The sequence below is a fragment of the Macrobrachium nipponense genome, chromosome 13 (assembly GCF_015104395.2).
Source record: "Macrobrachium nipponense isolate FS-2020 chromosome 13, ASM1510439v2, whole genome shotgun sequence".
NCBI classification, from domain to species: Eukaryota; Metazoa; Arthropoda; class Malacostraca; order Decapoda; family Palaemonidae; genus Macrobrachium; species Macrobrachium nipponense.
The window spans coordinates 80,801,077-80,818,297 of record NC_087206.1 but is presented as its reverse complement, the minus strand read 5'-3'; the positions used below and the strand labels follow the sequence as shown (position 1 = coordinate 80,818,297).

General features: G+C 34.6%; 1 protein-coding gene across 1 annotated transcript in view; it reads right to left on the bottom strand.

Moving 5' to 3' along the window:
• Positions 1-14,517, bottom strand: part of LOC135225892 (uncharacterized) — a 21,877-nt gene extending 7,360 nt beyond the window's left edge. Inside the window, exons 1-6 of the mRNA XM_064265471.1 lie at positions 14,288-14,517; positions 9,664-9,864; positions 8,490-8,639; positions 7,634-7,723; positions 6,793-6,949; positions 5,320-5,406 (exon numbers count right to left, since the gene is read on the bottom strand). Of these exons, the coding sequence (XP_064121541.1) occupies positions 5,320-5,406; positions 6,793-6,949; positions 7,634-7,723; positions 8,490-8,639; positions 9,664-9,864; positions 14,288-14,502 (900 nt within the window). The 5' untranslated portion in view covers positions 14,503-14,517. The remainder of the gene's footprint in view (positions 1-5,319; positions 5,407-6,792; positions 6,950-7,633; positions 7,724-8,489; positions 8,640-9,663; positions 9,865-14,287) is intronic.
• Between the last annotated feature and the right edge of the window lie 2,704 nt (positions 14,518-17,221).

Sequence of the window (17,221 nt, the reverse complement as noted above, 5' to 3'; positions counted from 1 at the left end):
GATAAATTGTTTGATATACACATACATATATACATGCACATAAAAACACACAAGCACACACACACTCACACACACACATATATATATAAGTGTGTGTGTGTGTGTGTGTGTGATGAAGTGAAGGGATGGAGTGATTCGGAAATTCAGAAAAAGGACAGCAGATGTATAGATGAAAGGTTCTGAGAGAATGAAATGGGTTATAAATGGAGTGTTAATTGCCAAAGGGCAGCATAGATGAATAAGCAAACGTCTCTTAGAATAAAACTGATTATGACTGGAGACTGTGGAGTGCCTGATGTTTGCAGATAACGCACCCCTCTCTGGAGACGGGGGCCAGAAATGGCAAAATCCAATGCAAGACTTCCGAAGAAGTATTTGCAACAGAGCAGAAATTCGAGCGAAATTTTGAATCAGCTGCAGTCTAAGAAGATGGAAGAAGGAGAAATGACTCCTGGATGGATGGTGGAAGAATGGAATCAGTTGATACGGATGAACATTTAGGAACTAATGTAACAGACTAAGCAAGAAAGGGCTGTTGATTTTGATCATCTCAAAGATGCAGGAGACTGACAGTGCAGAGATGAGCCTACTGTCTGCAAAGAATATGAAACTTTAAAGAAATTGAACTGAATATTGTGGAGATTTTTAGAAGTCGAAAAAGTGTTAGATTACATATGTATATATATATATATATATATATATATATATATATTATATATATATATATATATAGATAGATAGTAGATAGATAGATAGATAGATATATCATATATACATTTATATTAGTATATATGTATGTATTATATTTAATATGATATATATATATACAAATATATATATATACATATGTAATATATACACACATATGTATATATATATATATATATTATATACACATATGTAATCTAACACTTTTTCCACTCCTAAAAATCTCCACAATATTCAGTTCAATTTTTTAAAAGTTTCATATTCTTTGCAGACAGTTAGCTCATCTCTGCACTGTCAGTCTCCTGCTTCTTTGAGATGATCAAATTCAGCAGCCCTTTCTTGCTTAGTCTGAGGCTCTGAATCATTTCTTTCATTCTATCATCGTCCGTTACATTTGCTCCTAATAAATTAATAAATCCTTATCCATATCAACTACTTCCATCTTCCACCATCCATCCATATCACGAGTCATTTTTTCTCCATCTTTCTGGTCTCTGTTTAAACTCGCAAATTGCAGCTGATTCAGAATTTCGCTCTCGAATTTCTGCTCTGTTGCAAACACTTCTGCAGAAGTCTTGTATTGGGTTTTGCCATTTCTGGCCCCCGTCTCCAGACAGGGCTGCGTTATCTGCCAACATCAGGCAATCCACAGTCTCCAGTCATAGCCAATTTTATTCTCAGAAACGTTTGCTTATTCATCTATACTGTCCTTTGGTACTTAACCCTCCAATTATAACCCAGAACCTTTGATCTATACATCTGCTGCCCTTTTTCTGACGTTCCGAATCACTCCATCCCAAAATATATTAATACATAGAGACATTACACAACTTTGTCGCCACCCGGTTATTGCTTCCACATACATTTTTTTTTTTGACACTTTGCTTTCACCATACTCGCTATTAATCACTGAACAACAGATCTCATGTTATAATTCCTCAGTACCATCCATATTTTCTCTTTAGTATTTTCGTCATAATTTCTGCCATATACCTTTTTTTTAAGGTCCTTTAAATTGTTTATATACATAACAGTTAAACTAGGAGTCATTCATATGCTGAGAACGCCATTTCCTAATGTATTTACAATTAGAGGTGACTTACTAATTAATCTCTCTCTCTCTCTCTCTCTCTTTTTTGCAAAATCGTTCCGTATAAAGCATCAGTCATGAGGAAATGCCATCGAGGTGATAAGGAAGAAGAAGAGCAAGAAGAAGAGGAAGGAGAAGGTTTGAGAAAAAGGGATAAGAAGGAAGAGAGAGAGAGAGAGAGAGAGAGAGAGAGAGAGAGAGAGAGAGAGAGAGAGAGAGAGAGACTGAAGAAGAGGGATTGATTCAAGGAGATTATTTCAAGTAGGGCTCAGATGTTTCCCTCAAGGCCAGTGGGAGGAAGACGGAGGGGTGGAGTTTGGGGAGGGGGGGGGAGAGAGAGGCTAAGGGCTTTGGAAGAAGGGTGTGGAGGAAAGAGGCCTTTGAGCTACTCTGTGGGGGAAGAGGCTCCTCGCGGAGGATTATTGTCAGTTGTCGCTGACTTCCTCATGAGGTCAAATGCCTCCTCGAAGAGGGATTACAGAGGCGTTTCGGTGGGAGGGTGTCATAAAGGGGGTTGGGGGGGGGGGAGTGATGTTCGCCCACGTTGTATTCTGCCGTGACCTGTTTTTGTTTTGGGGAGCGAGATTCGCTTCACTTTTCTTGGAGGCGAATTTGACGAAGAAATGTGGCTGAAGAAAAATAATTAACTGGCGCACTGTAGGCATTACGTAAGGTTCTGCGCAGCGTCCCTTCCTTAGCTGCAACCTCTTTCATTCGTTTTGCTGTAACTCCGTTGATATTCCCTGTCTTCCATCTGACTTTCCATCCTCTCTTAACAAATTTTTTTAATAATGCAACTGCGAAGTTTCTCTCCAGTTACACCTTCCAAAATTTTTTACGATCAATTTCCGTTTCAGCGATGAATGACCTCATAGGTCCCAGCGCTTACCCTTTGGTCTGTATTCTATATTCTGGTAACTTTGATTCCTGTTTGGAGTCGTTGAGTTAATCGGATGTTTAGTTTTTATTCATTGTTTCGATTAAAAGAAAAAAAAAACAGTTTCCGTGTATGACACTATACACGTCTGCTGGAAACCACATTATCTCTGATAAATCATCGTGGAATAAACGATACATCGTCGAAAAAGTGTTGCTGGAACGCCGGCTGGAACGCTGTCCAGTGACGTTAAAACTCTCCTATTCCAGAGATAAATTTTTAGAGGAAACTGTGAGATCCTTTTGTATTGCCACAGGAGCACAGTCGCCAATGTTTCTCTGTCGGAAAAAGGGGAGTGTGTAACTCCCTAGAAACTTGGGGAGTAAAGGTTCACCTGAAACTTCTACTTCTTCTTCCCCACCGTTAACCCTACATTGAAGGGTCGGTTGCCTGATTCGCCTTCTCCTCCTCCACTCCCATCTATCTAAGGCATCATCCTCCACCAAACCTCTTCTCTTCCATGTCTTCCTTCACTTTATCTCACCATCTGATTCTCTGTCTCCCCCTCGATCTACTTTCTCTAACAGGTTCTTCCAAAGCATTCTTCATTCCACCCGAAACGCCTTCTAGTGTAAATCTACTAAGGTTCGTTATTGATTTTCAGCTCCGAACAGTTTTCCACCGAATAAGTCGTCCTTTCGTAGATTTCTGGGATCGAGCCCATTGATTCACTTGCCGAACTGCAATCTGTGAATTTTGTAGCTCTGGGAAACTTCTGCATCTTGAAACATTGCCGATAATATCATTACCGTTGCAAACGTTTTCAAGTTATTAATATCACTGCTAGTTAGTTTTCCGTCCGTCCATCCGTCAGCTCTGTATTCTGTCGGCCCTCAGATCTTGAAAACCACTTAGTCTAGAGGGCTGCAAATTGGTATGTTGATCATCCTCCCTCCAATCATCACGCATACCAAATTGCAGCCCTCCAGCCTCGGTAGCTTTTATTCTATTTAAAGTTAAAGTTAGTCATGATCGTGCGTCTGGGACCACTAAAGGTGACAGCAACACAGGCCACCACCAGGCCGTGGCTGAAAGTGTCATTGGGCTGTGCCTGAGAGTTTCATGGGCCGTGGCTGAAAGCTTCTTGGGCTGTGCTTGAGAGTTTCATGGGCCGTGCCTGAAAGCTTCATGGGCTGTGCCTGAGAGTTACATGGGCCGTGGCTGAGAATTTCATATAGCATTATACGCCGTACAGAAAACTCGATTGCCGTTTTTTACTTGTTTATTGTTATTATTAATTAAGACTAATAATTTGCAAAAGCCTCTTCGTGTGATCTCTGCAGCAACATTCCACTTCATGCGGACACAAAAAAGGGGGAAGTCAGTCTTGGACTAAAAGAACTCTCGAACGCTCAAGAGATTCGTAAGTCAAAGAAACCTCTGATGGCAAAAGTAAATAAAAACGGACAGAAAGAATTTACCCTGCATTCATGTCATTTCTTAAGAATAAGTGACCAAAGACATCGTACATTGGATTTTGTCAGTTATATACAAAAAATCCCATGAATTATTTGTTCTGCAGTCACCCACACACACGGATTCATAAGCGAGTCATGTCAGGCACTCATTCCAGTCGTTCAAAAATCACAAATTCGCCAGCTATTCGGATAATTAAATTGCTCTCAAATATATGTCAGCCCGGCACTTCGTTTAATCATTTGCCTCCTTTTCTCAGTCGTCTGATTATAACTAAACATCCACATTTTTCATGCAGTCTGATTATAACTAAACTTGTGTATTGTTGAAACATTCACGTTTTTCATGGAGTCTAGTTATAACTAAACATCCACATTTTTCATGCAGTCTGATTATAACTAAACATGCGTATTCTTTACGCAGTTTGGTTATAACTAAACATGCATATAGTTCATGCAGTCTGATTATAACTAAACATGCCTATAATTCATGCAGTCTGATTATAACTAAACATATGTATTGTTCATGCTGCTTAATTATAACTAAACATACACATTGTTCGTGCAGTTTTATCAAAACTAAGCACCACATTGTTCATGCAGTCTGATTATAACTAAACATGCGTATTTTTCACACAGTCTGATTATAATGAAACATCTGTATTGTTCGCACAGTCTAATTATAACTAAACATGCGTATTGTTCATGCTGTCTGATTATAACTAAACATCCACGTTGTCCATGCAGTTTGATAATAACTAAACATGCGTATTGTTCACACAGTCTAATTATAAAGAAACATCTGTATTGTTTACACAGTCTAATTATAACCAAACATGCGTATTGTTCATGCAGTCTGATTATAACTAAACATGCGTATGGTTTACACAGTCTGATTATTACTAAACATGCGTATCGTTCATGCAATCTGATTATAACTAACCATCCATATTGTTCATGCAGTCTGATTATAACTAAACATGCGTATCGTTCATGCTATCTGATTATAACTAAAGATGCGTATTCTTCATGCAGTCTGATTATAACTAACCATCCATATTGTGCATGCAGTCACATTATGAATGAACGTTCATCTCTCTCTCTCTCTCTCTCTCTCTCTCTCTCTCTCTCTCTTCTCTCTCTCTCTCTGTCTCTCTCTCTCTCCTTACCGAGTGAGCAGCTCCGTGGATTCTATGTCCTATCGCCTCGAAAGTGTCTTCAACGTGGTCGCCCACTGTTCCAACTGCGTTGACGAACTGCCAAGAGGGAAAACATAAGATAGAGTGAACACTGAAGGCGTGAGATGGGGGTAGTACTGCTAATGTAGTTTTGTCATGCTGATATTAATATGTTATCTGGGGATGCAGATTGCTAAAAGGTTTTAAGGGAATGATAGGACTGGAATCGGGTGAAGATATTGGGCAGTAACAACCATACCATAATGTACTTATATATATATATATATATATATATATCTATATATATATATATATATATATATATATATATATATATATATATATATATATATATATAATATATATATATATATATATATATATATATATATATATAACATACATACATATATATATGTATATATATATATATATATAGATATATATATATATATATATCGAGCTACAAATGTCCTTTAATATCTAAGGCTTCACTGCCAGTCCTGGAATTGAGTGGTCGATGGTTCGCGCCTGTCGGCCGCCAATTCTATTATCGCTTAACAAATTCCCCCTCGGTTAAACATATATGAAAGTATATTAATTCCGAGGTAGAGCGAATTAGATATTAAAGGACATTTGTAGCTCGATGTATGTATATGAATCACGGTAATGTAGACGTATATATATATATATATATATATATTATATATATATATATATATATATATATATATAATATATATATATACATCGAGCTACAAATGTCCTTTAATATCTAATTCGCTCTACCTTGGAATTAATATATTTTCATATATGCTTAACCGAAAGGGAATTTTTTTAGGCGATAAGAGAATTGTCGGCTCCCGGGCGTGAACCCTCGAAACCATACAAATCCCCTTCGGTTAAGCATATATGAAAATATATTAATTCCGAGGTAGAGCGAATTAGATATTACAGGACATTTGTAGCTCGATGTATGTATATGAATCACGGTAATGTGATATGACTCATGTATATATATATATATATATTATATATATTATATATATATATATATATATATATTATATACATATATATAATAATATATATATATATTGCTTCAGTTTTTAACTGTATTATAATTTTTACTCTATTATAACCTTTCTTCTTTTTTTCTTAAAACTTCCTATATATATATAAATATATATATATATATATATATATATATATATATATATATATATATATATATATAATTATATATTACATTTATATATGTATGTATATTTTATTAAATGTATATATTTAATATATATAATATAATATATATATATAAGAAGAGTAAGAAAAATAAGAAGAGAGAGTATAATTGAGTTAAAAGATTATAATAGAGTAAAAAAAAAACTGCAGCAAAAAAAAAAAAAAGATAATAATAGCAACAACGAACAACCGAAACTACAGGAATCGAACTTGGGTACTCACATCGCCCCATCTTCCCCCCACCCAGTTGCTGAGGGAATGGTCATCGTCCTCGTGGTCGACTGCTTCCACGCCCTTGGAGACATCCGGAGCTTGTATGGGCGGGAGGGGCTCCACCCCCGAGCTTATTTCGTCGTCCAGTTCATTGATCACTGGTATCCTGCAGGAGAAGATCAAGTCATCGAAAAAGGGGTCATTTACCAATTGGGGGGTTTGTGTTTGATAATGCCGTCAGTGCACCTCACTCAGTGCACTGTAGGCATTACTTCCTTAGGCCTCTAGCTGGAGCCCCTTTCATTCATTTTTACTGTACCTCCGTTCATATTCTCATTCTTCCCATCCTCCTCAACCCTCTCCAATCAATTGCTTCATAACGCAAAAGCAAAGTTTTCCTCCTGCTACACCTTTCAAACATTTTCACTCTCGATTTCCATTTCAGCGATGAATGACCTCAGAGGTCCCAGGCGCTTGTCCTTTGGCCTAAATTCTATATTCCATTCCATTCCACAATGACATTGCAATGAGTTCCATTATTTTAGTGGAGCGAAATACGGTGCGTTTGTTTGTTTAACTCATTTCATAGAGAATACTTGATTTTATTTAGAATATTTTGCAACATTTATGATCACGGTAAAGAAGCAGAGATGTATGTATGTTTCTTCCCTACTTTAGTTGAATTACTTTGATGTTACTGAAATTTCAGTCAGAAGTTGTTGGTAATCGGCGCAAAGGAGTGAAGAAGAGGAGATGTAAAACAATGATAGATACGAAAGATAAAAAAGAGCGCCTTAACTATGAGCGGTGAGGCAAAAATTCATTTTTTCTCATGAAAACGAAAACTTACCACTGATCGGAGCCGGCTCCGTCCACATCATACTTGACGTGGCCGTTCTGTTGAATGGCTCCTCCTTTGTACTGCCTTTTCTCCTTACTACTGTAAAGGTAAACATTTTCAGTCAGGAGTGGTTAATGATCCTACCTCGTAAAAAGCAAAACAAAGAAGCAAGATATTTACACATTGTGGGGTAAAATGTAAAAGAATGAGCAGCCCACTTGGTTAAAAACACAGTGGAAATACTGGATTGGCCAAAGGCTTTTTGGGTTTTTCGCTTACTCGGGGAGTAAGCCTACAAACTATTTTGTTGTTGGGGGAGGGGGGGCGGGTGGGTCTGGCCATAAGAAAGGTCTGTGGAATCGCTTACTCAGAGAGTAAGCCTACTTTGTTGATGTTGGAGGGAGGTTAGGAAAGGTCTGTGGAAGAGTGATTTATTCATTAAAATGAAAATGTAAAATGTAAATAATGTGCATGTTAGACAGTACAGAACAAAATATTTTAATAAAATATAGCTGTATTTATTTTAATTTTCGTTAGTGAAACAAGGATCTATTTGACCATAGATTTTAGCACGTTTTAATTTACGTTAAGTTCGGAATATAATGTTGACAACTTATGCGTGTTAGGAAAATCATGCACGCGTCCTGAGTAAGATGGAGGTTGGATGACGCCTTGTTTTAGTTGAAGACTATTGTATATATTATGTTATAGTAATAAATTGGAAATAATGAATTAAGAGGGATTCATTTTGTTTTTTTCTCTTTCCTTTCAAAATGGCGGGGAAGATTTCGGGTCTTCTGAACGCAATACTTAGGCACGATTACTTTATTTTCATGTATCAGTTAACAACTCACTAATGGCTTACCTTGCGTCGTCTTCTTCTTCTTCATCATCATCTTTATCGTTTTCTGCTGATTCATGGGTCTCGTCTTCAGCAGAGTCATAGTATTCCAGGTAATCATCGTATTCATCGTCGTCATCATCTGGGTAGTAATTGGGGTCGTCTCTGTAACTCCTGAATAAGTTTTGTTCATCAGATCTCTCTCTCTCTCTCTCTCTCTCTCTCTCTCTCTCTCTCTCTCAGTGATTATAAAAAAAGTTATGGTGCTGAGTCATTTCTCTCTCTCTCTCTCTCTCTCTCTGTTTATAATCAGAAATTATATTGCCGAGTCTCTCTCTCTCTCTCTCTCTCTCTCTCTCTCTCTCTCTCTCTCTCAAGGATTATAATCAGAAGTTATATTGCCGAGTCTCTCTCTCTCTCTCTCTCTCTCTCTCATTGTAAACAGAAGTTATGTTGCTGAGTCCTCTCTCTCTCTCTCTCTCTCTCTCTCAGTGATTATAATCAGAAGGTATATTGCTGAGTCATCTCTCTCTCTCTCTCTCTCTCTCTCTCTCTCTCTCTCTCTCTCTCTCTCTCTCTCTCAGTGATTAGAATGAAAAGAAGTCACGTTGTCGAATCACATTTTTAACTACGTAAATTCATCATGAACATGATTTTAAGCGAATATGTTAATCTTCTATTCAAGAGGGATAGTATATTTCTGAAGGCTTTTTGTAAAACAAAATTATGACAGGATAAAATTGTACAGTGTGCCCTGCAATTTGCCTTAAAAATTAATCAAAATATTCATAATTCTTTAATAAAAAATTTCGGGAATTTATTATCAGCTGAAATGACTAACCTCAGTCTTGAAGGATATTGGAACAGAAAGTTTATGATAAAAGAAACTTTGGAGATGGGGTGATAAAAGAAATTTTGAAGATCTGAAAACAGAACATCAGAATGGAAAATGAAAAAGAACACCATAATGAAGTGTTAAAACAAAAACTTGGAAGAAATATTTTGAAATTTTGTGATAAAAGAAACTTTGAAGATCTGAAAACAGAACATCAGAATGGAAAATGAAAGAGAACACCGATAATGAAGAATATTAAAACAAAAAATCTGAAGAATTATTTTAAAAGTTTGCAATGATGAAGAAAACTTTGAAGATGTGAAAACAGAACTTCAAAATGACATAAAAAAAAGAATAGCTCACTTCTCATAATCGTAATCGCCATCAATTGCATCAATTGCAGGCACCCTCACCGGGACCGCCCTCTCTTGTCGCGCAAGAGCTCTTCCTGGAAATGACCTGGCTTGACCCAGCACGGCGACGAGCAACAGAGCCAAAACGACCCGTAAGTGAATGGCTCCCATTTTGGTTGGTTTCAGGTTCTTCCTGTCACCTTGAAAGAAGCTGAAAGAGATTGGAATAATCTTCTTATGTCTGAACACGAGAAAAATAATTAGAGACAATAACAAAGGAAAAACAAGGAAACGAAAGTAACCTGGCTTAAGAGGAAGGGGAAATAACACATTTATGAATACAGAAGAAATGAGATGAATCAATAAATGAGCAAAAATGAAAAATTGATGGAAGAGACTGAAAGAGATTAATGTAATCTTCTTGTGTCTGAAAGCAAGAGAAACAAAATAGAAATAGTAAAAAGGGGAAAAACAAAAATAAATTAATCTAGCCTAAGAGGAAGATGAAATAGCACATATGAATACAGAAGAGAGATGTGTCAAGAAATGAGCAAAAATGAAAGAGATTAGGGTAATCTTCTTGTGTCTGGCGGTAAAAAATAATAATAAATTAAATACGAGGAAAAAAATTAATCTGGCTTAAGAGGAAGCTGTAATAACACATATGAATACAGAAGAGAGGAGATGAATCAATAAATGAGCGAAAATAAAGAATTGATGGAAGAGACTGAAAGAGATTAATGTCATCTTCATGTGTCTGAACGCAAGATAAACTATATAGAAATAATAAAAAAGGGAAAACAATGAAAATAGATTAATCTGGCCTAAGAGAAAGATGAAATAGCACATATGAATACAGAAGAGAGGAGATGAATCAATAAATGAGCAAAAATTAATTATTGATAAAAGAGACTGAAAGAGATTAGTGTAATCTCCTTGTGTTTGAACGCAAGAAAAATTAAATAGAAACAGTAAAAAAGGGAAGAACAATGAAAATAAATCAGTCTGGCCTAAGAGGAAGGTGAAATAGCACATATGAATACAGAAGAACGGAGATGTGTCAAGAAATGAGCAAAAATGAAAGAGATTAGGGTAATCTTTTTTGTCTGAACGCAAAACAAAAAATAATAAATTAATACGAGGAAAGAAATTACTCTGGCTTAATATGAATACAGAAGAAAGGCGATTAATCAATAAATAAGAAAAATTTAAGAATTAATGTAAGCCTTTAAAAAATGCTACGTTATTTCAATATGAAGTTGAAGGAAGGGTTATCGTCAGATTTGATAACAGTTTCATGCAGTGAATTCTCTTAACATTGTCGTTCGTGAACACTTTTCATTGAAGACGCAATGGAACCTTTATATTCAGTGTCATGAAGCCTAGCAGAAACTAACTCGGGCTTAGTCTAACTAGTAAATAACTTTTATCTGAAGTTTACAATAGATGCAGCACAGCAGACTTGGAACCTTTATATTCAACTAGCTGACGTACCCGGCATTGCACAGTAAAAACTCGAACCGTAGAGCACACCCAGACCGTAGAGCAGGAAAAGGAATAAAGTCTCTCTATGGTGTCATATTAAAGAATCTTTATTTACAGATTTTGAAATTGTCGCATTCACTGAAAGATATAAACTGGAAGACTTGTCGAGTTAGCTTCCGTTAAATACAGACTTCGTTTTGATTTTACGGATTTTCAGAAGGCTCTACCGACACTGAGTTATATTCGTTTCCAAACATTTTCAGAAGGTTATACAGAGTTCTCTTCGATTAAATTAGGACTTCAGTGGCAGTGAGAAAGTCACTATTCATTTCAGCGACCACAAAAACTGTGGATTCGACACTAATTTCAGCTATTTTTGACATTTTATTTTTCATCCCTTCTCATCTCCCATTCCTATCAGGAGTGAACTTGGACTTAAGGGGCATCGGGGGTGTCACTATTCATCTCAGCGACCTCAAAAATTAGGGATTAGACACTAATATAGGTTGTTTTTGGTTATTTTTATATGTCACCCCTTCCCACCCCCACCTCCGTTGGTGCTCTGACTTTGTGGTAACTGTTAGCTGGTCTTTGCCTTTCCTGCATGAAATCATTATTTGTCAAAAACTGTTAATTTGCAATTATGCATATATATATACTATATATATATATATATATATATATATATATATATATATATATATAATATATATATATATATATATATATATATATCTATATCTATCTCTATATATATATATATATATATATATATATATATATATATATATATATAGATAGATAGATATAGATATATTATATATATAATATCTATATATATATATATATATATTATATATATCTTATATATATATATATATATATCTATATATATTTATATAGAAATATATATATATAATATATATATATATATATATATATAATATATATATTATATCTATATATATATATATATATATATATATATATATATATAGTATCTATATATTATAAGCGAATTCCACAGGAAAATGATAGTCAGAAATCCAAGCGCTTTCGTCTTTACTCAGACATTGTCAAGGAGTTAATGAGGTACAATTGGAGAGAAAGGTCTCAGGTACAACACAAGATCAAGAATACCAGATGGTTAATTGCCAAAAGGGTAAAAATTAAAAGAGATAATCCAGGATTATCCGATATCACACGGTCACAAGCCTAAACAGATTGACCCTAACCGAAATTACAAAGTTTCTTTACAGTCCAAAACATGTAAAAACTGAATATATTAATTTTGTTGCTTATATTTATCTACAGCCTCATTAGTCTCATAAGGTTATGTATCAAAGATAGTAAATTTTGTTTTAATGGGGAATTTTTTGTACAAAAGTTTGGCATGACTATGGATAATCCCCTATCTCCTGTCCTTAGCAATATTTACATGGAATTTTTTGAGACAAAACTCTTACCAAGGATTTTGCCCCAAAAAGTTATTTGGTTTAGATATGTGGATGATATCTTCTGTATTTGGCCAGTTCACGAAAATCTCCAGGAATTCCTTAATAATCTCAATAATTTAGTCCCTTCTATAAAATTTACCGTAGAGGAAGAAAGAAATTGTAATTTGAATTTTCTTGATGTAACTGTCCATAGAAATGATAGAAATTTCACCTTTTCAGTCTTTCGAAAATCAACTAACATTGCCTCTTTTGTTCATTACTACTCCAATCACCATCAAAATGTTAAATTATCTGTTTTTTTCTGGGATGTTTCTAAGGGCTTTACGTGTCTGTAGCCCGCAGTTTATTGATGCTGAAATTAAAACTATTTATGATATTGCAATGAAACTGAAATACCCAAGGACCTTTGTAGATGTGGCATGGAAAAGAGCTAAAAAAACATTTTATTCAACTAATAACAAACTTGAATTTAGTAAGAATAACATTCTAAAATTACCCTATGATGAAAGGTTTTTAGATATTCCTAGAATTTTAAAGCTTTTTAACATAAATGTTGTTTTCAGTAATATTAATGTCAAGAGTTTAATAATCAAAAATTCTCCTAAAGATCTTCCAGGCTGCATATATGAAATTCCTTGCAAAAAGTGTGATAAAGTCTATTACGGACAAACCGGTAAATCTCTTTCACAACGTCTCAAACAGCTTCAGTATTCTGTGAGAACTGGGCAAATATCGAATGCATTATTCGTACATATGAGAGATTTAGACCATCCTATTAACTAGAGTCTAGCAAGAGCCTTAATCCTATGTAATGACACAGTTAAAAGGAATATCATTGAATCTTGTTTCATCAAGTCAAATAATAGAAATGTTCTAAATTTAAGTCTTGGTTTATTTAAACTTGATTCTTTCATAATGAAAAAAGTTGTAGATAAATATAAGAAACAAAATTAATATATTCAGTTTTTACATGTTTTGGACTGTAAAGAAACTTTGTAATTTCGGTTAGGGTCAATCTGTTTAGGTTTGTGACCGTGTGATATCCGATAGTCCTGGATTATCTCTTTTAATTTTTACCCTTTTGACAATTAACCTTCTGGTATTCTTGATCTTGTGTTGTACCTGAGACCTTTCTCTCCAATTGTACCTCATTAACTCCTTGACAATGTCTGAGTAAAGACGAAAGCGCTTGGATTTCTGACTATCATTTTCCTGTGGAATTCGCTTATTTTATGAAGTCCACGTGCATCTACTGTGATTTTTTAAGCATATAGATTATTATAATTGTATATTAATATAAAGATATATAATAATATAATATATATACTATATATATTATATATAACATATATATAAAACTATATATATATATCTAATATTATACTATATTATATAATCTAATAAATTATAATTGAAATACTTTAAATTCTATAATACCATATATTATAATATATATTATTTATATTATATCGATAATCTAAATATAATATATTTCCTGTACTAATAAATAAGATATTTTATATAATATAAAATTTATTTAATGGTATGTATAGTTGGTAAATCTATTATAATCTAATATATTTATATTATATAAACGATTTTATCATAAATATACCTATACATATATATATGTGTGTGTATGTGTGTGTGTGTATTTATGCATATATTCAACACAGTAAAAATTTGACTTACCTGTCCTCGTAAGAATGGAAGAGCGAATTTGAAAGTGTCAACGGTTCGGTGTCCGACAAACGTCTGCGCCGTTTAATCTTGTGCTCATCCGGCCGATGGGTAGTCCTGCCACTCCTATACACGCTTATATACCCACTACATACACCCGTGGCACCTTGAAATAGTGTGGTCTTTGTGTCAGGTGGGTCCTTAGTTGTAAGTGAACTTTGAATCATTCGATTTCCGTCGAATCTTGAAACAGGAAACATGAATTTAGCCTATTTAGCATTGCTGGTTTTTGTGTGCTAATTTCATCGCAGTCTTTATTCTGTATTTTTATTGTTGTCAGTAATTGTCCGTTGTTTTTTTTTTTATATTATCTTGCGGGTTATTCCCGTTTTCCATTGCTTTCGAATTCACGGTCATGAGGACCCGTGCATGAACGTTTCTATGTATTATTATTATTATTATTATTATTTTATTATTATTATATTATTATTATTATTATTATTATTATTATTATTGAAAACATGAACCCTATTCGTATGGAACCAGCCCCCAAGGACTATTATTATTAATATTATTATTACAGATTTTATTGAAAATAATGGTTATTTCAGCCTTGTGTATTATGTATACAAGTCGCTCTATCCTTCTTATTACTGACTTTTCTTCTGTACTCAAATTGGCTATTTAAACGCCAACTTGAGTACAGACAAAAGGTCAGTAATAAGAAGAATAGAGAAACTTCTAAACAAAATATACGTGGCTGAAATTGCCATTGTTTTCAATAAAACCTGTATTAATGAAGGTCTTCTTCCAGTATATTATTATTATTATTATTATTATTATTATTATTATTATTATTATTATTATTATTATTATTATTATTCAAAACATGAACCATATTCATATGAAACAAGCTCAAGGGCCGTTGACTTGAAATTTAAGCTTCCAATTATTATTATTATTATTATTATTATTATTATTATTATTATTATTATTATTATTATTATTATTATTATTATTATTATTATTTATTATTCAGATGACGAACCTTATTCAGATGGAACAAGCCCACCACAGGGGCCAATGAATTGGAATCAAGTTTCCAAAGAATATTAGTGTTCAATTGAAGGAGATTACAGAAGGAAATACAGAAATAGGAGATCAGTTATTAAAAACAGAAACAGAAATAAATTAACAAATAGATCAATAATTAAATAAGTATCAGTAAATTGTTGAAATACAATGAGAATTGTTATAGGATAGTGATGTGGTGCGTCTTCGCTTGAGCCTTTGAATATTCGTATGTATTTTATTTGAAAGTGAATTTTTATTGTAAGTATATTTATGTATCAAATTATCTCGACTTAATAATGATATTTTGTAGCTTTTTTCTACCCAGAGATCTTCCTAAAGATAAGAGCTATGGGAAACTTCATAGCCATAAAATCAGATGGTTTATTATTTGCTCAGTTTTTTTTAATTAAAATCAATGTCACCATTATCATTTAGGGGAGTCAAGAATGATATATTGACAATTCGTAAGGGGGGTGGGTTAGCGCCGTCAGTGCATCTCATGGGGTGCACTGTAGGCGTTGCTTATCAGATGGTTAATTATTTTTTCAGATTTTTTTTCATTAATGTCCGTGTCATCATTATCATTTAGGGCAGTCAAGAATAATATATTGACAATTCGTAGCTGGGGGTGACTTAGTGCCGTCAGTGCATCCCATGCGGTGCACTGTAGTCGTTGCTTAAGGCTCCTTGCAACGTCCATTCGGCCCTTATCTGCAACTACTTTCATTCCTTTAACTGTACCTCCGTCCATATTCTCTTTCTTCCATCTTGCTTTCAACCATCTCCTGGCAATTGATTCATAGTGCAACTGTTTTGAGGTTTTCCCCTCTGTTACACCTTTCAAACTTTAACTGTCAATTTCCGTTTCAGCGTTGAATGACCTCGTCACAGGTCCCAGCGCTGAGCCTTCGGCCTACATTTTACTTTCTATTCTATATAATGGCAATTCGGTAGTGAACATTGCTGCAGCAATAAGGTCGTTTTTCTCGCGAAGGAACACGTGGGAGTGGGTCTTAAGAGGCCCAGAGGGCTCGGTGTGTCTAATCAAAACAATTTCGTAAAACTGACCGGATAACAGACGTCACCCTGAGTAACATTCCAATCGCAATTGTATTCTGCGGTCGTATTTTCGTTGGTTTGAATTATTGATAAGTGAAATTTATCCATCAAAGAAATTAAAACTGATATGTTGTTAAGTGTTCAGTTTGATTCATCCTACCTTGATCAGTACCTTATCGTTTCCGTAGGGGGATAGTTCCGTCAGTGGACCTCATACCGTGCACAGTAGGCTTTACTTTAAGGTTCTTTGCGGTGTCCCTTCGGCCCCTAGCTGCAACCACTTTCGTTTCCTTTACTGTACCTCCTTTCATATTCTCTTTCTTCATCTTATTTTCCTGAACCCTCTCCTAACACTTGATTCATGGTGCAACTGCGAGGCTTTCCTCCTGTTACATCTTTCAAACCCTTTTTACTTTCAATTTCCACTTAAGCGCTGATTCACCTCATTGGTCCCAGTGCTTGGCCTTTGGCCTTAATTCTATATTCAACTCACTTCAGTACCTTATCGTTACTGCAAAGGAATAGACCCAGTGCATCTCATACGGCGCACTGCAGGCATTACTTATACAGTTCTTTGCAGCGTCCCTTCGTCACCTCAGATGCAACCCCATACTTTCATTTAACTGTTCCTCCGTTTATATTCTCATTCTTCCGTACAGTTTATTTAATTGTTGTTAATAGAAACAATGTTTAAAAAAAAAAAACTTGATAACAGCGGCATCCTGGAATTAAAGAAAAAGGAATTAGGAATTAGTTCATTTTTATTCTACTTCATTGCTAAAGTAAAATACATGGTAAAATGCGTGTTTAAAA